Source organism: Rhipicephalus microplus, chromosome 10 (genome assembly GCF_043290135.1).
Source record: "Rhipicephalus microplus isolate Deutch F79 chromosome 10, USDA_Rmic, whole genome shotgun sequence".
In the NCBI taxonomy this organism is placed as follows: Eukaryota; Metazoa; Arthropoda; class Arachnida; order Ixodida; family Ixodidae; genus Rhipicephalus; species Rhipicephalus microplus.
Window position 1 is genome coordinate 13,002,326 of NC_134709.1, and position 21,535 is coordinate 13,023,860.

At 46.8% G+C, this 21,535-nt stretch overlaps 1 protein-coding gene across 1 annotated transcript in view; it reads left to right on the top strand.

Moving 5' to 3' along the window:
• The first annotated feature begins 12,849 nt into the window (after window positions 1-12,849).
• LOC119180982 (uncharacterized) overlaps window positions 12,850-21,535 on the top strand; it is a 60,271-nt gene continuing 51,585 nt past the window's right edge. The window contains exons 1-6 of the mRNA XM_075876010.1: window positions 12,850-13,479; window positions 14,934-15,083; window positions 15,299-15,477; window positions 17,003-17,182; window positions 18,262-18,478; window positions 19,772-19,990. Of these exons, the coding sequence (XP_075732125.1) occupies window positions 12,850-13,479; window positions 14,934-15,083; window positions 15,299-15,477; window positions 17,003-17,182; window positions 18,262-18,478; window positions 19,772-19,990 (1,575 nt within the window). The remainder of the gene's footprint in view (window positions 13,480-14,933; window positions 15,084-15,298; window positions 15,478-17,002; window positions 17,183-18,261; window positions 18,479-19,771; window positions 19,991-21,535) is intronic.

A 21,535-nucleotide genomic window follows, 5' to 3' on the forward strand; every position in this document is an offset into this window, starting at 1 on the left:
CCTGGCCGCTTCGTGCGAATGCTGTTTAGTACTTGTGAAACCAGCACGTACCGGGTTGAAACATCGAACGCAGTTGAAGCAATGCGACCTGTCGGAGCCTCCTATCATGTAGACGAGGCCGTCCAGGACGACGAGTTCGTGGTGGTAGACCTGAGGCATGATGTCCCTGTCGTTGGGAAATATCAGCCACCGGTTAGAGCGGCAGCCGTACCGCTCGACGAGATTCGCCGCTGTGTCACAACCCCAGCCACCAATTACGAACAGAAGGTCCCTGCAAAGTATTCCATCACCCGATATTGACTGTCTGAGTACGGTAGAATAAGTCCACAAACCTTCGCCGAGATATTGCTGGTTAGTATTAGTTCGTATTCGAAGGATTGGCGTAAAACAATTTTACAAATTAGTTTCATCGCTAGAGCCAGCTAATGAATGCGACGGCAATAATAAAGTTGAGCGAAGTAACGCTGGCAACCGACTCCTTTAGGTCCAGTCGCATGCGACTACAAGGTAGGTAGGTAAGCAACTTTATTGATCCATGGTAGAATCGTGTGAGGGGGGGGGGGTGGCAGAGGAACGGTAAGCAGGACCACGACGGGCCCTCGGGTCGCTCTTGGTGGCCGGACACTGCTGTGCTTCGGCGACTCTTCTGGCCCAGCTCCCTGTCCGGAACTGTAACCCCGGTTGCGAGCTGTGGAGAGGAGCCTCCCATCGCTCCTGGAGTTCTGACTCTTGCCACGGGGGCTTAGGTTTGTTCAGACAATGTAGAACTAAGTGATGGAAGTCTGCTCTGGTGCTAGGACATAAGTTGCAATGAGGAGAGGTTTCGCCATGTGTGAAAAGGGAGAGAAGAAAAGGAGTCGTCACTGTGGCCGTTTGAAGTCTGCGCCACAAAACCTGGTCACTTCTGGGAAGAGATTTATGCGGTGGGGGGGTACGTTAGGCGGGAATTTCGGTAACTACAAAGCACTGGTGTAAAACAACACAACCGATCCAGGGAGAGAAACGGATTTCGTACAGACTCTTCGCATTTAGAGGGAAGTACGCAGGACATACTGACCGTCTTGATGCCTGCCGAGACAGCGCATGCGCCAGCGGTCGCTACGCCCTTCGAATCGATTAAGTTCGCAGTTGCTGTACAAGCGACCCCCTCTTGCCTAACCGCGTACTTTCGTGCCTTTCAAGACAAATCGGCGTCTTGTTTCTGCTTGAGCACCAGTCGAAGACATGCTTAAGACGTGGAGAGATGAAATCGTGTGCGAAGTCTGAGCGACGCAGATGGGCCCATTCATTTGATATCTGCATTAGCCGCGTTCGTCAGCCATGCTAGCGTACTTTCGCAGGGGAATGTTGTCGATTTGGAATTTTTACGAACACGAACGGCGACGCCGATGGCGAAAACCCAACGAGAGTATTCATATAGTTAGCGTCATAATTAAAGCAACTAACAACAAGCTTTATCATTAAACAGTCCGTTGTCAGAGCACAATTATTTGTTCTTGAACATCCGCTGTGGTACCAACCATTTGCTATCGGTTGATCTCGTGCTCTTCTTTTGGGAGAATTAAAACTTCCGATACCTGTTTTATACTGATTCAAATCAGTGATACTGCCGCCAGTCAGAGCCGACATTAATTTGAGACCATGCATTACTGGATGTAATCACAATGATGTTGCGTTCACTTTTCAGTCGCAGCTATAAAATAGCTGGTTTTGGTTATTGCATGTAACGTCGTACTGACGATCACGACATGGTCGAAAATAGATAACGTTAGCAGTGCGATGTCGTTGGTCTCTTATCTCGTCCGCGTTCCGATCGCTGGTATAATGCTACATAGATATGCGTTTGCGTTCGGACATTTTACTTGACTGAAGAGTACCTTTGAATCGCGCGATGGCCCAGGCAACTATCAGTTACTGAAAAAGACACTCGGCTCTCTTTGGACCGAAGGGACTGCAACATTTTCTCGCGTCAACATTACACTGCCAAGTTCGTACTTGCCTTCGGATCCTGGGCCTCAGCATGGGATGCGTGAGGTTGATCATCCTCGGACTTTCGTGCATCTCCAGCTGGTCCAGAAGTCCGTAGACAGGCTCAAGTACGGCGTGGCAGTCAACGTCATCGAGCATGGGATGCGGAAGCACTTCCTCATGAAGGAAGGACACTTTGCAGAGCCCGAATCTGTTTCAGCGGGATAAATGTGAAGCCGTACCAACATACTCTGAAATTGCTGTGCAAGTTCAAGAACGACTGGACTGAAGAACTTTTCGCTAACGGCAATTCCATCGCTAACCCCCTAACGCAGCGCATAATATCAAAGACGCTTGCTGATGAGGAAACACAGAATTATGAACGCACCGCTCGTTCCCTCTCCTGCTAGAGTTTGACAATGCGCGAATTCCTTACAAAAATGAGCAGTCTATCTCGGGGCAGATTCGCCCTGGCCTGCCATTCGTTCGCTAAGGCTAAGGCGCTAAGGACTGCTACACCTTCGCAGTAACCCTGATTAGAATAGTAAGTTGTGGCTTGCGATTGAGTATCGTGTGTTCGAAACGCATTATTTTGCTTTTAAAGGGCAGCAAGTAAATGCTACTCGCATTTCATTATCAGATTTGTTAGTGACCGTTATGTATGAAAGCCTCATTTGTTTCCGTCGCACGCGAGGGAAATTTTTTCTCTCGAGGTGCTCTTTTATTCTTGACATCCAAGGGAATCCAACAAACAGTCAAGCCAACAGCAGTTTAGAAATTACGATTCTGTTAAAAACAGATAATGCCCTTTTTGCTCTTCTTAGCTTTATTCTGTTGGATTTAATTCTTCTGTTGGATTTAATTCATTAATCAGACGTATTATGGAGGCTTTTAGCGCTTAGGTGTTCCTTTTAATTGACTGAACAGCCTTCGCTAATGATATGCGCATCTTCTGGATTGGTTGAAATATTGCCCCAAAAAGAATTCTATGGCGTGTGGGTTCATGGTGCATACTGGTGGGCCTCTATAATAAAGGCGTGATTCAGGCCGGCGCAGGTATTTTCGGACTACCGCAATGGGTGGGATAGAAAGGAGTGGGGGCAAGTCTTGCTGGTGCGGCCCCCTAAGCCCAGCTGCGCCAACCCTGACAAAATTGAAAGTGAACGTGTAAAAAAAAGTGAAATCCGCCACCTCACCTTATAGCGCTTTGAAGACTTGTTAAGAAGAGATGTCTGCTTGGCGCACCAACTGAGGTCGACATTATAGTCACCGAAAACGCCTTGGCTTCGTCGGCAACGTTGAGGTCGTCAGAGCTTAGCAGAGCCTTCAGATCATCGTAGGAGCTACGGAGCAAATCCTGGTTGGCCTTCGCGACCTGCTGAGGAGGAATATACATCCAACATGAATATCTTCGACATGTTAGGTGCTCCGACATTTCAGTGTTTAAATGTGCTTAATTGAAGCACAACCAACCATAACAAAAAACAATAGAAAAACTAAGCATTAGGAACTAATGCAGCATAACTACGTGGCAGTTAAACTGATTCAATCTAGTGATGCCGTAGTAATCTTTTTGCTCTTCGTCTATAATCAACCATGAAACCTATAGAAAGCGTGACATCACAATCTCTGCGTCACCATGCTGGTGCTTCAACATGGTGGTTCAATGACTTCGTTGCATTAGATGGAAGGCGCGAACGCCGTTTGAGGGTGGGCATATCGATGACATTACGCAAACACCCTTCCCAATTCTGAACTTGTACCTGGAACCGCTGCGCCGAGAGGAGCATGCTGAGCACGTTCTCGCTGTTCAGCGTCACCCTGTTGGTGTACACGTACTCGAGCAGGGCGGCCATGACGTCACCGCGCACACCGGCCACAGCGATGTTGGTCACTTCGCCGGCCTCTGTCGGCGCAGCGGACCGCTGCTCCTGATTCGTCGTCGACATGGCGGCGTCAACAATTTCTGCAGGCGCAGTCGCCCCTGCAGCTCCCGGTGTGACGGCGGCCACGTTGATCGTGCAGGGCGGGCTCGTTAGGTTTCCTCCCGGCGACGTCTCTCGAAACAGCGGGCAGGTGGCGTACAGGAGCACCAGGTGCACCGAGATCTGGCTGCCGTCGTCGGTGCATATCACCTCGGCGTTGGCGTACAACCTTCGCCGCCGGAGGTCTTCGTGCACGCTGGCCCTGCCCTGCGAGTACATATCGGCCATGCTAAGCAGGCTCTGCCACGACATCGCTGCCGCTTGCACGTCGTTATGGTACGCTCGTTATGGAACGTCGTTACGGAACGTCGTTATGGAACGTCGTTATGGAACGTCGTTATAGAACGTCGTTATGGAACGTCGTTATGGAACGTCGTTATGGAACACGAGCTCGGGGAAATGAAGACTTCGCTGCAGGTGCGACGTTTTTTTCTTCTCTAGCGCGCTGCCTCTCGTGCACGTTTCCCCATTCTTCTTCTTCTCGACCTCCACACGTGGCACACACCCATGGCACATCCCCCAAAGTGGGTACGTGTCATGTATCCAGGAAAGCAAAGCAAAGCAAAGGCCATTGCTCGGGATTGGAAAAGTAGAATAATTCTTCCCATATTTTCTGCATTTTGTAATGGTCAGTTGATTACTGCGATTACTAGATGAAGTGCGAGCTACTAGAAATGAAATTTGCAATTCGTGCAGAATTTAGCGAGAGATTCGTCTGGCCCACATGGTTGCTTCGTTCTTCTCGTTTTTTGCCCCGTCCAAATGTGAGCCTCCTCATCTTCGTTATCACAATATCTCGCGCAATTTTTAAATAAAGCCTGGTATACGAAACGCGTTATCTAGATGCCTATGCCCTATTTTTATTTGCACAGTTGTAGCGTGGTGGCATCATCTATTTGCTAAGTTATGCCAAGTGCCTCGAAACATTGATCATGTTTTACTTACTAGCCGTTGCATCACTAGCCATGGGAAAAAGAATTATGGAAGATTACTCAAAACGTAAAAATTACTCTGATTTCTAAAAATATTGTTTCCCTTGGGGCATCTTCGCTGGGCCCCAGCAACAATAACATTTGCTTATCCATACGTGAATATTTTAGTGATACAGGAATAATTCCTTGGTAATTTATTCTCAACGAAAATTTGGAATTCTGAATGTTTCTCAATAGCCGATTGCTTTAGACTTCTTTCATTAGCCTCACGAACATCTTTCCGCTCCGTGAGCCGGCTTCGCTGCAAACCTGCGTTGTTGGCCCTGCCATCTACCAGTGCTGCCCAAAAACTTTGACTTCCTATTGCTGGCATCTCGGGGGGCGGTGCTGCCGCGTCTACCGGAGCGAGGATCATTCTGGCAGCGGCAGCGGCGGCGTGTGAACGCTACCTGATCAACTCTTTTACAAATTTGCAGGTTGGTTTGGCGGCTTATGCCGACCACAACTTCGCCTAAATTGCATGCCGTTGCTGTCGCTGCCCCAAGTGTGCTGTCACAAGTGTGCTACCTCTCTGTTTGCTAGCAGTGCTTTGAAGTCGTTTTCTACACCTCTCAAAGTTCTTCTCGCGCTGCCGGTGTCCCTCAGCGAGGTATGGGGGAGCGAAATGCTAGCGGCCTTCAGGACGTGATGAAGGCGCTTGCTGAAAAGCAACCAAACAGTATTAAGGAGGTCGTAAAGGTTTTGGGCGATTTGCTAGCCAAGCTTGACGTCTTTTCGAGTGACGTAAAAAATGAGGTAGCAAAGGTGGCAACTTCCAATGCGGAAATTCGTACCGAGCTGGGCGATATTCACAAATCTATGAAATTCATGAACGACTGCTTTGAGAACTTCAAAAAAGATGTCGATGGTTTTCGTCGTGAGATTGCTGAGGTAAAGACCCGAAATGCAGATTACTGCAAACAAAATCAGGAGTTAGGGAAGGAGCTTGCTGTGGCTAGGAAAGAATTGGTTGATCTTAAGCAGTATAGCCGGAATATGAACGTGGAAATTCAAGGTCTACCGGTGGCGCCTAACGAAGACTTGGAGACAGTCGTTGAAGACATTGCTAAGTGCCTTGAAGTCGAAGTTAGCAAAGACGACATTGACGTCGCTCATCGGGTGCCAACGAAAAAAAAGGATCAGTTCAATGTAATAGTCAAATTTCGAACAAGACGTGCACGAGACAGTTTGCTCGAAGCCACTAGAAAGAAGAAACTACAGACGGGTCTTCTCGGTTTTGACCGTGACCTCCCGCTCTACTTAAATGAGCACCTTTGTGTTGAAAACAAAATACTGCTGGGCAAGGCTCGTCAGGCGAAGCGCGATAAAGACTGGAAGTTTGTTTGGGTATCCCAGGGCAGAATTCTCATGCGGAAGGCAGAAAAGTCACTTGTACTGCATATCACCTGCGATGCCGACCTTGCCAAAGTGGTTTAAATTGATCCTCAAATATGTTAGATGGCTTGCCCTTTTCCGATCGCATCAGAGCTTGTAGAGAAAAACTGCATTTGTCAAACCTGCCTTTGCTGCTCTTGTGACTTGCGTGAAAACTGTAACATCGCCCTGGTGAAATACGCAAAAATTGAATCTGTTCTTTGTATGCAGATAATTTCTGAACATGTGAAGGGCGCTGTAATACTGTCGATTCCTTCGTTATCCCAATTATTCTGTGAATCATGCCACACCTTTGCTTTAGAATTGAGCTCTGTTTTTCGTGTTCCTTTTCGGTTTTTTGCATATATACGCCCCCTAACATTCCTGCTTATGGTGTGTAGCCTGGTCTGTGTGTCAAGTACATATGATAAAGCACGACAACCAGTCGCTGTTCAAGAGCAAGTAAGACAAAGAATGCTTCGGCTAACGGAAACTCTCAACAATAATGGCCACAGTTAAGTACGACACCTTTGATCAATTGAAAAATCAACCAATCCTGTGTGACACATTTTTTCGCTGTTTCCACCTCAACGTGCAATCGGCCGTTAATAAGTCGGCAAACCTCGAACAACTGTTTAATGAGCTTGACATGATGGATGTTTTTATGTTAACTGAATCTTGGTATACCTGTCCGGAACAAGTTATTCAGCTTCCAAATTATAACTCTTATTTTTTAAATAGAACAGTTAGTGCCGGTGGTGGAGTTTGTGTCCTGGTTAAAAAATCAATTGCTTGTGACCCCTTGCTTGAATTTTGTGAACTTACACCTGATTATGAATTTTTTTTGTACACTATCGGGCTGCATGGTTATTGCGGTTTGTTACCGTCCTCCTGCTGGTTGTATCATGAATTTTCTTTCATTTTTAGATAAATTTTTGAACTATGTAAATCTCAAAAAATATCACGTGGTGTTAGGAGGTGATTTTAATATAAATTTGCTTTCTGATAGTAACGTTACCAGAGATTTTCTTGCAGTTATTTCAGCCAATGGCTGCGCCAATTCCGTTACTAAACCCACAAGAATTACACCTACAACCGAATCTCTTATTGAGCTTTCTATTACAAACTTTGATGAGAATCGTTATTTAAGTTCCGTGGTTGGCTACGGTATTAGCGACCACTTTCCAGTTCTATTCGCAGTTAAAACACAAGTAAACAAGACGGTGCCGAGGCGGCGTCTAGTACAACGCGTTACCGGAAATGGACTCGAGGCCTTTAGAGAGGCAGTTGCTTGTGTGAATTGGGCTCACGTCGTCGCCATGACGGATGCAAACGTCGCATACAAAATTTTTTTGAAAATTTGTAGAAATATACAATACTTATTTTCCAACCCGCGCCTGTTTCCAATCTAAAAAAGCAAAAAAAGGGTGGATTACGTCAAGCTTATTGAAAAAAATTTGGAAGAAAAATCAAATGTACAAAAAATTTGTTGAACAGCGTAATTAAGAACTATTTTCGCAGTTTAAACTATACAGAAATAAACTCAACAAAGAATTACAACAGGCAAGAGATGCGTACTATTACGCTCTGTTTGAATCCTGTCAAGATGACGTGAAAAAAATATGGACACAAATAAATACGGTAGTTTTGCAGTCGAACAATGTCATAGCTCCCGTTGAGATCGTTGTTGATGGAGCTAGCGTCACGGGCAAAGACATGTGTGATGCCTTTAACGATCATTTTGATAGCCGCAGGACTGAATGTGCTGCACCGCCAAATGAAAATTCCTATTTTTATAATAGTAATTGCATGTTTATGAACCCAGTGACATGCTCAGACGTTTATTCTGTTTTTATGAATATGAAAAATTCTCAAGGCCGGGATGCAGATGACGTCCAGATAAAGCCGGTGAAATACGTCCTTGATATATTAACCCCAATACTTACAGACATCTTTAACCTCTGCCTTAATTCAGGCGTTTTTCCCACCGAAATGCAAAAGGCAAAAGTGTCCGCCCTCTTTAAAAAGGGAGACAGGAGATGTGCGTCAAACTATCGACCCGTGTCAATATTGCCGGTATTTTCTAAAGGGCTTGAAAAAATAATTCAGATTCGGATGTCATCATTTTGTAAAACTCATAAATTAGTTTCTGACGATCAATACGGCTTTGTAACACACAAATCTACGGAATTAGCACTACTTCAACAAAAAGAATACGTATTACGCTCCTTTGAAGAAAAGAAAGTTGTTCTAGGCGTGTTCATAGATTTTTCTCAGGCATTCGATTGCATTAATCACAACATACTTTTATCGAAACTTGATAGGTATAGCTTCCGCGGTTGTGTTCACTCTTTACTCGCCTCTTACTTAGCCAGTCGCACACAGTATGTTTGTATTGATACCCACAAATCATCTGTTAAGCGTATAATAGCTGGAGTTCCGCAGGGGAGTATATTAGGACCTTTGTTGTTTAATTTATATATTAATGATATTTTAAGCTTATGTCAACAAGCTAAGTGCATTTTGTATGCCGATGATATGACCATACTTTTTTCGTTGGACTCGTCTGACCAGATCGGAAGGGAAACTAACGCTGTCTTGCAGTCTATTCAATGCTGGTCAATTACTAATCGATTAAAAATAAACGCAAACAAGTCTAAAGCTATACTGTTTCGACCCCGAAATAAACAAATCATTGTTCCGCAGTATGTTAAATTTGGTTCTGACTCAATAGAAATCGTGGAATGCCTGAAGGTATTAGGAGTGCACTTCAGTAGTCACCTTACTTGGAATGACCACGTTAATTCTGTAATGATAAAATTGTCTCGCATTGCAGGAATTCTTAGCAAACACCGCCACTTAATTCCACTTAAAGTTAAGTTACTGCTTTATAAATCTTTGTTTGAATCTTATCTAAATTACGCTCACCTAGTTTGGGGAACTACTACGCTTGCTAATAAAAATAGACTCAATTTACTGCAAAAAAAAAATCCTTGCGTTCCATTTGGAATTTGAGCTTCTCGGCCCACACTGGTCATTTATTTCAGAAATACTGCATTACCAAAATTTTCGATCTTTATAATGTAAGATTAGCTCTTAGCTTCAAGAAAGAACTAGCGAAAAATTGCAAAAATTTATCTGAGCTGGCCTGCCTTTGCCCGAATGCGCCTGTATACACTTGCAGAAACACTGAACGATGGCACGTGCCCACCTTTCGTACATCATACGGTCTGCAAACATTATCTAATACTTTGCCGCGCTTACTGAACAAACTGGAAGCAAGAAACATAGATATGACGCGTACTTCCAAAAAGGAAGTGCGTAGATTGATAGCGTCATCCTGGTAAGGTTTTTTTTTTTTTACGTCGCCCATTTTGTTATCGCCAAGTGTCTATCGATTCTGCCTTGCGGACCTTCGTTACAGACCTTCTTTTTACTCCTTCTCTTTGCTACTCAAATTTTTCGCGCCTTCAACAACAAACATTACTTTTTTTCCTGTGTGTACCGTTTTAATGCATTATGCACCCAATTTTTCGGGCCTTCAATTACTAGCCGTTGGTTTTCCTATGTGTAACATTTTAGTGCATATGCATCTCAGTGTGGGTGATACCCTGATTGGTGTAACCATTTTTTAGATGCGGAAGCATCTTATACTCGCGCCTTGTAGTGCGCCGTCCGCGCCGTCCGCACCGCTTCTCGAACATTCGACAGCTGACGCGCGCGCATGCGCCGTCGCGCCGTCGCCCACTCTTCCACCATCTGTGCATCCCTTCCTCCTCTACACACCGCGCGTGCTTCACTCCTCCACCATCTGTGCACCCTTCCTCCTCTACACACCGCGTTCGACATCTACAATCCTCCTGATTCTCCAGTGGACGCGCATGTGGCGTCGCGCTTCGAGAACATTCAACAGCTGACAGTGCATGCGCCGTCGAGCTGTATATATACTCAAGGTCGGCGCTCGCTCGCTCAGTTGCCGCTCGTCGGTTGGTTTGTACGGCGCGTCGACGTCCAAGGTCGCGGTGAAATGAATTCCAACGAATCCACAAACACAATGATCGACGTCCCTTCGACCAGCGCCGCCCTTTCGCATACGTGTGTACGTGTTCACTCATTTAACACCCCCTCCTACAACCACGTTAACCAATTTAGCCATCGACCCAAGTAAGTCGCAATTTAACACCCCATTTCACAACCACGTTAACCAATTTAGCCATCGACCCAAGTAAGTCGCACTTTAACACCCCGTTAACCAATTATAAGCTCCGCATCCTCCTCAGTGTTCCCCCGAGGGAAGCTGCGGGCAATTTTTTTTTTGAAGCGCTTATTCCTGTTCTGTTGTGTGCAGTAGCTCATATGTATACTTTTTACTATCAGTCTTTCTTTTACCGGTGCATCTTTTTTTTTGTAAATTGACACTATTTGCACTTTTGTATGTTTCAGTATTGCCTCGTCGTTTCTCTTTTTCTTGTTTGTAGCGTTCCCATGTTTTTCGAATACAATATCGTTTATTTGTTTAGTTGTTAGCGTGCATATATTTTTTACTTGCATATTTTTGTTATCGCAATAGAATTGCGATACTTTGGTGTGTTGTGTCTAATACTGTAAATTTCTACAGCATGCATATCTGCCGCCTGCTGCTGACGTTTGAATTGGGCTGACGGTCCTGTCAAGCTGCTTGTATGCAGCTTTTGTCGTCAGCCTTTCAATGTATTCACGATAAATAAATAAAGAATACCTCACCATAAAAAAAAAAGCTGGCCTGGTGTAGCAAGTGTTTCTAAATGCTTGCTCCAATAAAAAAACACGAAGAGCTGCCCAAGAAAAAGATATTAAAACAAAACGCGGCTTCTGCAGCATCAGTATACGTGCAGCTATAGTGGGGCTATGTAAAACTAAAATGCGTTATTGTGCACATTTTGTATGACTGTACGTAGTGCCACCTTTTTCTGTGCATGAACGCGCATCATGCACTCGGCATTTTTATCTACGCAGGTCTGGTATGGCACAGCCTCCCCTATGCCTCCATTGCAACGAGAGTGAATCCCTTCATCATTTCCTATTGACATGCAGGTTATATACAAATAAAGGGAAGAGACTGTCAGAAGAACCTCTCCGCATAGATTGGCTATAAATTTATCTCTTTCGGTGGTGCTTCCCTTTGGAGCAACTGAAAAGGGATTTAGCCTCAGGAACGTTTGCGATTTTCTAATGGACACAAAACGAATAGAATGTTAAGCTGAGGCATAAATTCACTTTATTTCAAACCATATTAGCTTGAAAATAATTTGATCTCACAAATGAGGCACCATTCTTTTCATGGCCGATCCCCCGTGGTGGGTTGCGCCAGGAATCTGAGGAACCAACCAACGTGTAGGCATGTGTGCCCCTTGAAACTGGGGTGCTTCGGTCGAGTATAAGAAGCAAAATAAAGGGGGGGGGGAGGAATAGTAGCCACAGGCTCTTCAAGTGTACTGCAGCATTATGTGGGCATTGCACATTCCAGAGCAAGCAAATAAATTTCAGCAGTCATTCGGCTCGGTGGAAGCGGAGGGCAAACGAAGATGTTTACCACACAACCTAGAAACACAGACTTGACGCACCATTTCAGTTAATAGTTGATTAAACAACCTCCAACGACACCGGTATAATGTCTAATGTCTATTCAGGAAGATTGATTGCTGTTTGCCGCGTGTGCGTTTCTTGTCTTCATTTTAGTAGACCAGTCATGAGCACTGGGACGTGCTAATTTTCTGTGACAATGCATAAATACAATGGACTAATGAGAAGACGAAGAAGCCTATAGAGCCTTTGTTTTAGGGCCATCATCATCATCATCATCGTCGTCGTCGTCATCATCATCCTGATCCTTCCAGTTATCCTAAACTAGCTGTAACTTCAGAAACTGCCCTAAACGTTTGTGTCTTGGTTTTTGGAGTGATTGCCAGCGGGTTGTATTTGGTGCATTTTGTAATTTTCTTCAAGCGGCGAAACGTAACGTCGTACAGCCGAGTGCGCCTCCTCGTTCGGTCCGAGCAAGTCACCTTCACTGGTTCCGGTGTGCACAAGAAACCAGACCAATGAGTGGTTTTGGTTGCTAGGGACGAGGATAAGCGCGTGCGCTTGCAGCTGTCGCTATGGGAGAGCGAGTGAGAGCGGAGAGATAACACCTGCCGGCGCGCAGACACCGCCGCGAACAACACCGGATGCCTGACATAGCCCGACTAAGAAATGCATTCGCACATACAAATAAAAATTGGCTCAAGCAATTAGATGACGCGTCTCGTGTACCAGGCTTAAGAGCATGTCCGAGACAGTGAGACGACGAACATGAGGAGGCCCACACTTCGACGAGCCAAGGGACGAAAAATAAAAACGAAGCAACCGCGGGGGCCAGAAGAATCTCTTTCTAAATTTTGTGAGCATTACATGTTTTATTACATGTAATTGACACTTCAAATGAGTAATCAATGAACTAGCAGGCCTAGGAAGTCAACGAGAATTCGCGTATTATTTCAGGAATTCATCTTTTACTCTGTCGATCCCCTGCAATGGGTGTGTCCCTCGTGCGGAGGTCAAGTAGAAAAAAAGAAGAAAGGAAAAACGACCACCAGGAGCAGCGCACGCGGGGAAAAGGACAGTCGCTCGGAGGGTCGGTTTACCGGGGTCGTGTTGCAGCGGACCGCGACGACGCCCTAGCGGCTGCGACGTCGCGGCAGAGCCTGCATAGCATGGCCGACGTCTACTCGAAGGGCATGGTCAGCGCGCTGGAAGACCTCCGGCGGCGAAGGTTGTTCACCGACGCCGAGGTCATATGCAGCGACGATGGCAGCCAGTTTCCGGTGCATCTCGTGCTCCTGTACGCCGCCTGCCCGCTGTTTCGAGAGACGTCCCCGGAAGAAAACCAACCGGGCACGGCCTACACGATCCAAGTCGCCGCCGTCACACCAGGGGTGGCGGCGGCGATCGCGCCCGCAGAAAATGCGGACGCCGCCATGTCGACGACGAAGCAGGGGCAGCAGTCCGCTGCGCCGACAGAGGCCGGCGAGGTGACCAACATCACCGTGGCCGGTGTGCGCGGTGACGTCATGGCCGCCCTGCTCGAGTACGTCTACACCAACAGAGTGACGCTGAACAGCGAGAACGTGCTCAGCATGCTCCTGGTGGCGCAGCGGTTCAAGGTACACGTTTAGTGTTGGAAAGGGCGTTTTCATACAGTGTGGTCGATTCACCCGCCCCCAAATTGTGGCCGTGCCCACTATATATGCAATGCACTGAAGTCGTTCAAACCACCAAGTCGAAGCGCCAAGGTGGTGAATCCGAGTTTGTGATGCCACATTTTTTGTCGGGTAGTGTCTACATTACCGGCTGACGGCAGATTATATCAGTCTACTGAATGCTGGCAGTTCTTTCCGCCAGGTATTTCCTTTGTCTACTATACATGTGACGCTATGATGAATCGGTGACGTGGCCTGGCTCATACCCCATGTTTATTCCATTCTCTCACTTCTTCCTTCTCTGCCTCTACCGACCATCGCTTCATACGTCACATACACATATTACATAGTCCATATAGTACCTGTGTAAAAACAAGCCTAGGTTGTTGCTGTGTCGTGCTATTTCGCTCAGTTTTGATTTCTGTTTCAAATGTTGTGTGGCGCCTCGTGTAGCAGTGTTTTGTACCAAATGTATATATTAAATAAATGCGTTGGTGATGGAACCTGCTGGGAGACGGACGTGCTACTTCTCGCTGCGCTGCGCGCCGAAGTCGTGGGTGGCTGCCGCCGGCGGCGTCGGTCTGCTGCGGCCTCCGTTCTTCTTCGTCGGCGTCGCGGCCACAGCCAACCCCGACACAACAGTTGTCCTTATGTAAAGACCATAGAGTTTCCCAATATACACTAGAGGGAACTCTGGCGCTAGTGTCTATGGGAGCTGCAACGCACGGCGCTTCAGCGAGCATGGGAATGATGGGTAGTACACACATTTGTCTAATGTTCGTACTTCTGGCCTGCTTCTGGCTCCGTGTGTGTTCGTGTGGCTTAAAGCTGTTTTCTCACGAAACAAGAATCAGCAAATGCTCAGCAAATTGCGCTTCACCACCCATTTTTTTTCAAATTACCTTTCCAAATTGGGTCACGAAGTTCAAAAGGGTTGAATTTTTCTTTCAAAACAAAATCGAAACACAGCAATAAACAAAGCAGCAAGTACGATTCGCTGCCCGCAAGTACGAAGACTAGGCAAATGTGTGTACTACCCATCGTTCCCATGGTCGCTGAACGATCGCAGCGCCAGAGTGCCCTCTAGTTAATTTAGAGAAACTCTATGGTAAAGACAAGCTGACTACCATTAACGTACTTTTAATTCTGACGCGTGAGGGTGCGGCCACACGTACGCGTCGCAGCGTGTCGGCGCGTGGCGTGTAGACTCGGCGTCACGCCCGCTTCCTATGGAGGGACACGGATATGCTACGTGTCCTCTCTACATACGGAGAGGGTGTCGCGCCATCTCGTAATCCGCGCCTTGACGCGCTGCAACGCGTACATGTGGCCAGGCCTTGATGTTGTCGTAGCCGCGTCCCAAACGCTTACAAAAACACTTTATTGCTGCCTTTCTATTTCTGTTTTCACCGTTGCAGATTGAAAGAATTGTTCAAAAATGTCACGAGTTCCTTTCCAAAGACATCAGCGTAGCCAACTGCGTCCGCATATTGGAGTTCGCAAAGGAACACAAGCACCCCAGCCTCGTCGACATGGCCCTAAATTTTATTTCCGGAAATTTCAACGAGGTATGAACTAAAATATGAACGAGATATTTAGCTGTGAGCTTGTTTGTCGAAGGTTTTTTAATTTTACCAGGTGTAAGTCCATTGTCGTGCTCTCTGCATTTTTTGTTTTTTTACTGTTCTTGGTTGAGCCTTTATTAAGCGCATTAAAGCCCTGAAACATTGGCCCTCTTAGCCCGTAGAACGTATTCAGTTGAACGCATATTGTTTCTCGACAGGTCGCTACGACCAACCAAGATTTCGTCCGTATCTCCTACGACGATCTGAAGGCTCTGCTAAGCTCCGACGACCTCAACGTTGCCGACGAAGGCAAGGCGTTTTCAGCCGCTATAAAGTGGACTTCAGCTGATGTGCCGAACAGGCATCGCTTTTTACCAAGTCTTCTAAGCGCCGTAAGGTGAGCTGGCGAGCTCCAGTTTCCCACACGTCCGCTTATCATGGGTGGCGCATGGGACGGGGACGAGGGGGGAAGAGGCCGCTTCACCGAAATATGCGCGTCACCCCTCTCCGATTCGTACAATCCTTGTGCCACCCTGAATCACACCGTGATTGTCGAGCCCCAGCTGTAGACACACACAATGAACCGTCGTGCCACAGAATTATTCTTGGAACAATCGTCCAACTGATCCTGACGCTGGACATCGCATTAGAAAAGGCTGCCCAACTAATTGGAAGGCCTAAGCACAAGACGCTCCGTAAAGTCTGGTCGTGAATCTGTGTGTTACGTGTGACCATTGAAATGGACCAACAGATAATTAAGCAAAGTGTACACACTTATCTTTAACGGAATGGTAGTTGGTAAACTTTGGTTGGCTTACCTACTTAAATTAAGAGTGTTGCTTGTGGGCCAAGTAGGTACATACCTAAACACGAATAAAGCAACTAACACGCCGAAGAAAACAAAACAAAACTGAGAGACAGATGCAGAGACTGCGCATATGGGACGTGTGGTGTATAGCATGCCGCTTAATTTCGATAAGAAGTACATTGGACAACCTGGCCGATACCTTAACGTTCGTTTCCGGGTGGATGAAAATCTTCTACCCTCTGGCACTGGTGGTGACCGTCCGCTAAATTGCAAGCATGCAGTGTGGTTGCGTGCCCATGTTTGGAAAAGTATCCATCGTAGGTAAAGCTAGCACTCAACGTGAAAAAGAATTGCTTGAGGCGGACCGTTGTTTCGAAACTTGGGCCGGAAAAAAATCCTGTAATCGCTGCCTCTTTGTTTTTGACCCGGAAAGAGTGCGCCTTCCTTGGAAGAGTGGTGATTTGCATGTATTAAGATAGGCGCAGTGCCTCGTTTGCGAGTGCTCTGTGCGGACTTTGGAGGAGGCGTTCTTTTGAAGTTAACTCAGCTCAACTATGTGTTTGGTCCCCTTGTGCGTTTCGAACAGAAGAGCCCCTCGAAAAAAAAAATTCTCCTTGCGTGTGACGGATGGCATATGTGGCTTTCGTTCATAACGGTCACTAACTAACAAGCGCACGTTTGACGATGAAATGCGAGTAACATTTACTTTCCGTCCTCTAAAAGCAAAATAGTCTCACGTTGTGAATGCGCGATACTCGTCACCGAGCGGCTATTTACAAATATAATACGGGCTGCTATACGAACTTATAGCAGTCTTTATGGAACCAAGGGTGAACCAGGACGAACTTTTTCTTAGCTCATTAATTTCATGTTTCTGAGAAATTCGTGCTCTTTGAAACCTTTCCAGGAGAGAGAACAACCGTTGCGTTCGTGAATTGATGCATTTCTTCATAATAAGGCGTCTTTGATATTACGAATTGCGTAATGCGGTTAGCGATGTAATTGCGGTTTGCGACCTAATGAAACGTTCTTCAGTTTTCCTTGGATTTACACGCACAGCCATTGCAAAAACTTGCTACGACATGACACGTATCGTGCCCTCTTTATGAAACAGATTCGGGCTCTGCAAAGTGTCCTTCCTGCAAGAGGAAGTGTTCCCGCATCCCATGCTCGATGACGTTGACTGCCGCGCCGTACTTGAGCCTGTCTACGGACTTCTGGACCAGCTGGAAATCCACGAAGGTCCGAGGATGATCAACCTCACGCATCCCATGCTAAGGCCCAGGATCCCAAGGCAAGTATGAGCTAGGCAGCCAGGGGACGGTGCAAGAAAAAGTTGCAACTCATGGGCCATGGGTCCAACGAAGAAGCGGAGTATCTCTAGCTGCTGATAGTTAGTTCCCAGTGCATGAGGCGATAGTATCTGAACTCGAACACTTAATAGTTGTGTATGTTGATACTGGCAATCGGCAAGCGGAGGAAAAGAGAGACCACAACAAGGCAAAACTTCGAACGTTATGTCACTTTTCGGCCGTATCCTCATCACCATGATCGTGTTACGTAGGCATAACCAAACCAACTAACTGTGGCAGATAGGTGAACGTGCCCAAATGAACAACTGTGCAATATGTGCCCAAATGAACAACCGACAGGGCTCTAAGAAATCGGGCGTTTATTAGTGTCCGCATGAGCCCAGAACGTAAAATGGCTTCCCTCATCGTCTTCTTCCAGCAAGCTTACGAGCCCTCTGGCACGCTGGCGCCAAGCTCGCTGTTTTCGTCTTTCAGGCTTAACGCGGAAAATTCAACACCATTGTGATTGCACCTATAGGCACACGTGGCCACGAATTGAATCGATTCCGATTGGCAGTAGTATGTTTGATGGTCATCCAATGTATAAAACCATTAGGAAGGTGCAATCCTTCAGAAGGACAACATAACTGATCACAAATGCTGGCTACAACTTCGGGAAAGAATAATTATGTTGTTTGCAACGACGCTAGGAATAACATATATTTTTTGTCTTTATAACGTTGACAATTATGTGAATACTCTCGACAAGTTTCCGCCGTAGGCGTCGCCGTCCAGTTCCGTATACATTCCGAATCTATAACAGTCCCCCGCACAACTTGCCGCGGGTAAAAGCGCGCGAGTGGAGACAATGAACTTGGCTGAAGCAGAGATCAAACGAGCCGGTGCATGGAGTGTGCATGCAAGGACATTACTCCCGAGTTTGGTTTCGTGCTAACTTTAAGGACACCAACTAACACCGGAGAACAGCTCTAACACTGCCCAGGATTGTGCTGGTGCATGTTTATGAACGCGTTTCTTCCTTTCCCTGGTAGTGAATGTCGTGTGATGGAATACTTTGCAGGGACATTCTTTTCGTAATCGGTGGCTGGAGTAATGGCAGCGCGACAAGTCTCGTCGAGTCCTACGACTGCCGTGCCAACCGGTGGTTGACGTTCCTCAACGACAGGGACATCATGCCCCGGGCCTACCACGGACTCGTCGCGCTGGACAACCTCATCTACATGATTGGAGGCTTCGACGGTTCCCAGTGCTTCAACTGCGTCCGTTGCTTCAACCCGGTACGTGTTCCACAGTTTCACAAGTCATGTCTCACAAATTATGTTGCCTGAAGTCTAAGCTGCAGCAGTGTTTTCTCGTGCAACGTATCGCTGAGCGTAACGTATCGGTGTACACCCGTGGTCAAATCGGTAGCGTCCGAGGGTGCTATCTTTTAAATTGTTCTCAATGCGAACCACTCCGTTGGCCTCCCTTGACTGTGTACAATTGCTTTTTTCTTTCTGTCTAGGGCGCAGTGGTAGCCAATCGAGTTCAATCGGACGAATCAGCTTTTCGAACCGTGGTGTGATAGCGCCACAGAAAATTACCATGATGCATATTTGCGCAGAAAAGAAAAGTAACTTGTACCACAGAATTTTTCAAACGGAAACTCACTTTCAAACGGAAACGGTTATTTTCGAGGGTAAAAGGTGCACACCCGCAAGTATGCCTGTTTTTAGTGTACGTACAGGGTCTGACCTTGGAGTATTGAATACTTGGTTTGGTGAAAAAAAAGGAAGAAAGAAAAGAAAGTCCGATCCGAACACATTGAATCTGTTCGGGGTACGTTGACACATTGTTTCCAACGCGGTTCCCACACTGAGAGGGCTTCCAAAACGTCACAGGCCGTGACCTCTCTCAAGCAATGAAAGTTTTAAGACGTCTTCAGGAGCTAGCATCAGGGCTGATGCAGCCCCGATGTGTGACTGGCGGATTTCTTCAAGCTTACAAAGCTCATAGGCAGCCTTGATAGTGGACGATTCAACGTTGTTCCAGTCATCCAACTAGCGGTCAGTATTTATTTATTTATTTATTTATTTATTTATTTATTTATTTATTTATTTATTTATTTATTTATTTATTTACGTTACCCTCAGGGCCCATAAAGGCGTTAAAGAGGGGGTGGGTAATATAACAAAAATGCAGCAGTAACAGAACACAATAATACAACCAAATAATTAGAATACATGTTCAAACAATATTCAGTTATTAGATTTTGAACCAACTCAATGATTGCTGATAATGTTTTTTTGACCGGGGTCACACACAGATGACACACAAACAGTATGAGAGAGGTCGCAGCCTCTGAACTCCAGGGAGCCCATGCAGCGTACCGGTCGCGTTGGAAGCGGTCTATCGACGCCCGAAGAAACTGTCTATGGGCACCTAATGACGTGTACCAAGCGAATGGATGTGCTCTTTTTGCCAGATTACGCACAGACCCTGTACGTGAGAGGAGGTGAAAGGAGCCGCATTGGCGTTCTTGAGGCGTCGTGTGTCCGATAAGAAGAATCAATGAGGAACTTTCGCTGCAGCTCCTGCACCGCTGGACGGAGCGAGCGTGCATGTACGTGGCCAGGTGCTACGTCAGCGTCGCGGTGCTGGACGGCAAAATCTACGCGCTGGGCGGCTACGACGGCGATCGGCGTACCAACACGGCCGAGCGGTACGATCCAGCCACCAACACGTGGTCGCTCATCGCCGACATGAACGACCAGCGCTCGGACGCCTGTGCCACGGTGCTCGGCTCAAAGGTGCGCATCCGGCTACATAGTCGGTCGTGGCTCATTTGTAGCTAGACGTGCAAGGCCATAGGTCTTCGCACGGGAGTGATAGGGTGGGGGGGGGGTGCTGCCACGAATATACGGCCTCCCCCCTCTTGAGCAGGAACACTATAGACCAATAAGCAACTCGACGTGACCAACGTTCACACTTGCGAGCGACTTACAGCCGTCGGTCGACATGGAGCGTTCACGTCTCCTCGCACTGCGATTGCACCACGAGATAAGTCGGTGTCCTGTCCCTGCGAATCTTATGCTGAGAGGTTTTTGACTGCAGCCGTGCGCAGGAAAAATCAAGTAGTGAGTGACTATGCGAAAATAGTCGTTTTGCGACCAAAGCGGCCATTCGCGACCAGTCGCTTTGCGGCGAACTTTTCACTAGCGCGAGCGGTGTTAGTCACTTGTGTGAACGAGCCTTTGAAGGGTGCACGCTTCGCCGCAGTCCAAAAAATGAACTTTAAAACGGTGGACCGGCGAATACACCGAAACACGTACGCAAGAAGCAGGTGTTACACACGGAGGAACGCTTGACTTTTCGGCTTTGCTTTATTTGGAAACATGCACATTTCCGCACACTTCTCGCGGATGCACATCTTAGTAACTTCCCATGACACGTTACAGTTAAACCTCATTTTTCTGCTAAGTAGGCACACTCTTTTGACGTCAGAAAAAAAGGACGTATCGCTGACACATTTGTCTTCATGCTTGGAAACCTGAGAAGCTTCCAACATCTCCCGGAAATATCTAGTCCAGTGTTCATTCGTTTTTAGCGCCTTCTTATTACGTGTACGTATTTCTGTGTATGGCAAATACACCGTCTTCAAGTTTGTGATGCACCAAGTGATCCAACAGCTAGTTTTTATTTATGTCAAAATAGAAGCTCCCCCCACAGTACCACGGCACACCTGTAATTAACCTGGTACGCCTGTAGTTCAGTCGTATCAGCTGGTTTCCGCTCGAACGACAAGCACGGCTATTGTAAATGCAACGCATATTAACACTTTAGTGGGCCCTGCAACATTTTTCGAGAATTGTTAGGAAATGATGCAGATCGCTAGTCGAAGCTCCTTTGAACGCGTGAGCCGATCATTGTAGAGCAGGACGCGGCCTGTACTTAACAATTATTTTTCTCAGTCAGCTCTGAATTGCTCCCTGTTCTTTTTATACATGATCTCATACAACCAAATCACTTCGCCATACACCCAAGTCCTCGGCCATTAACTAATTTGAGCATAGTAAGCCGCATAGTTACTCTGGCCGCTACGGGATAGCGCCACGTGTCCTCTGTTCTCTGAAAGCAGCTGTACGTTCGGTGAAAGAGCTCAAGTACATGACGCTTGCTAACCAAGGCACTCATCTTCTTTAGCCTCCCTGCGTAGCTTTGAGTGCGCTTCCTAGTATGAAAAGGGAGAGAAAGGGCTTGTGGCGCGATACAAATCCCTGTAATTCCACTCGTGCTTGACGGAAAACATTTGGCACTTTTTGTCTGGTGAAGTGACATGCGCTGGTACTAAGAAT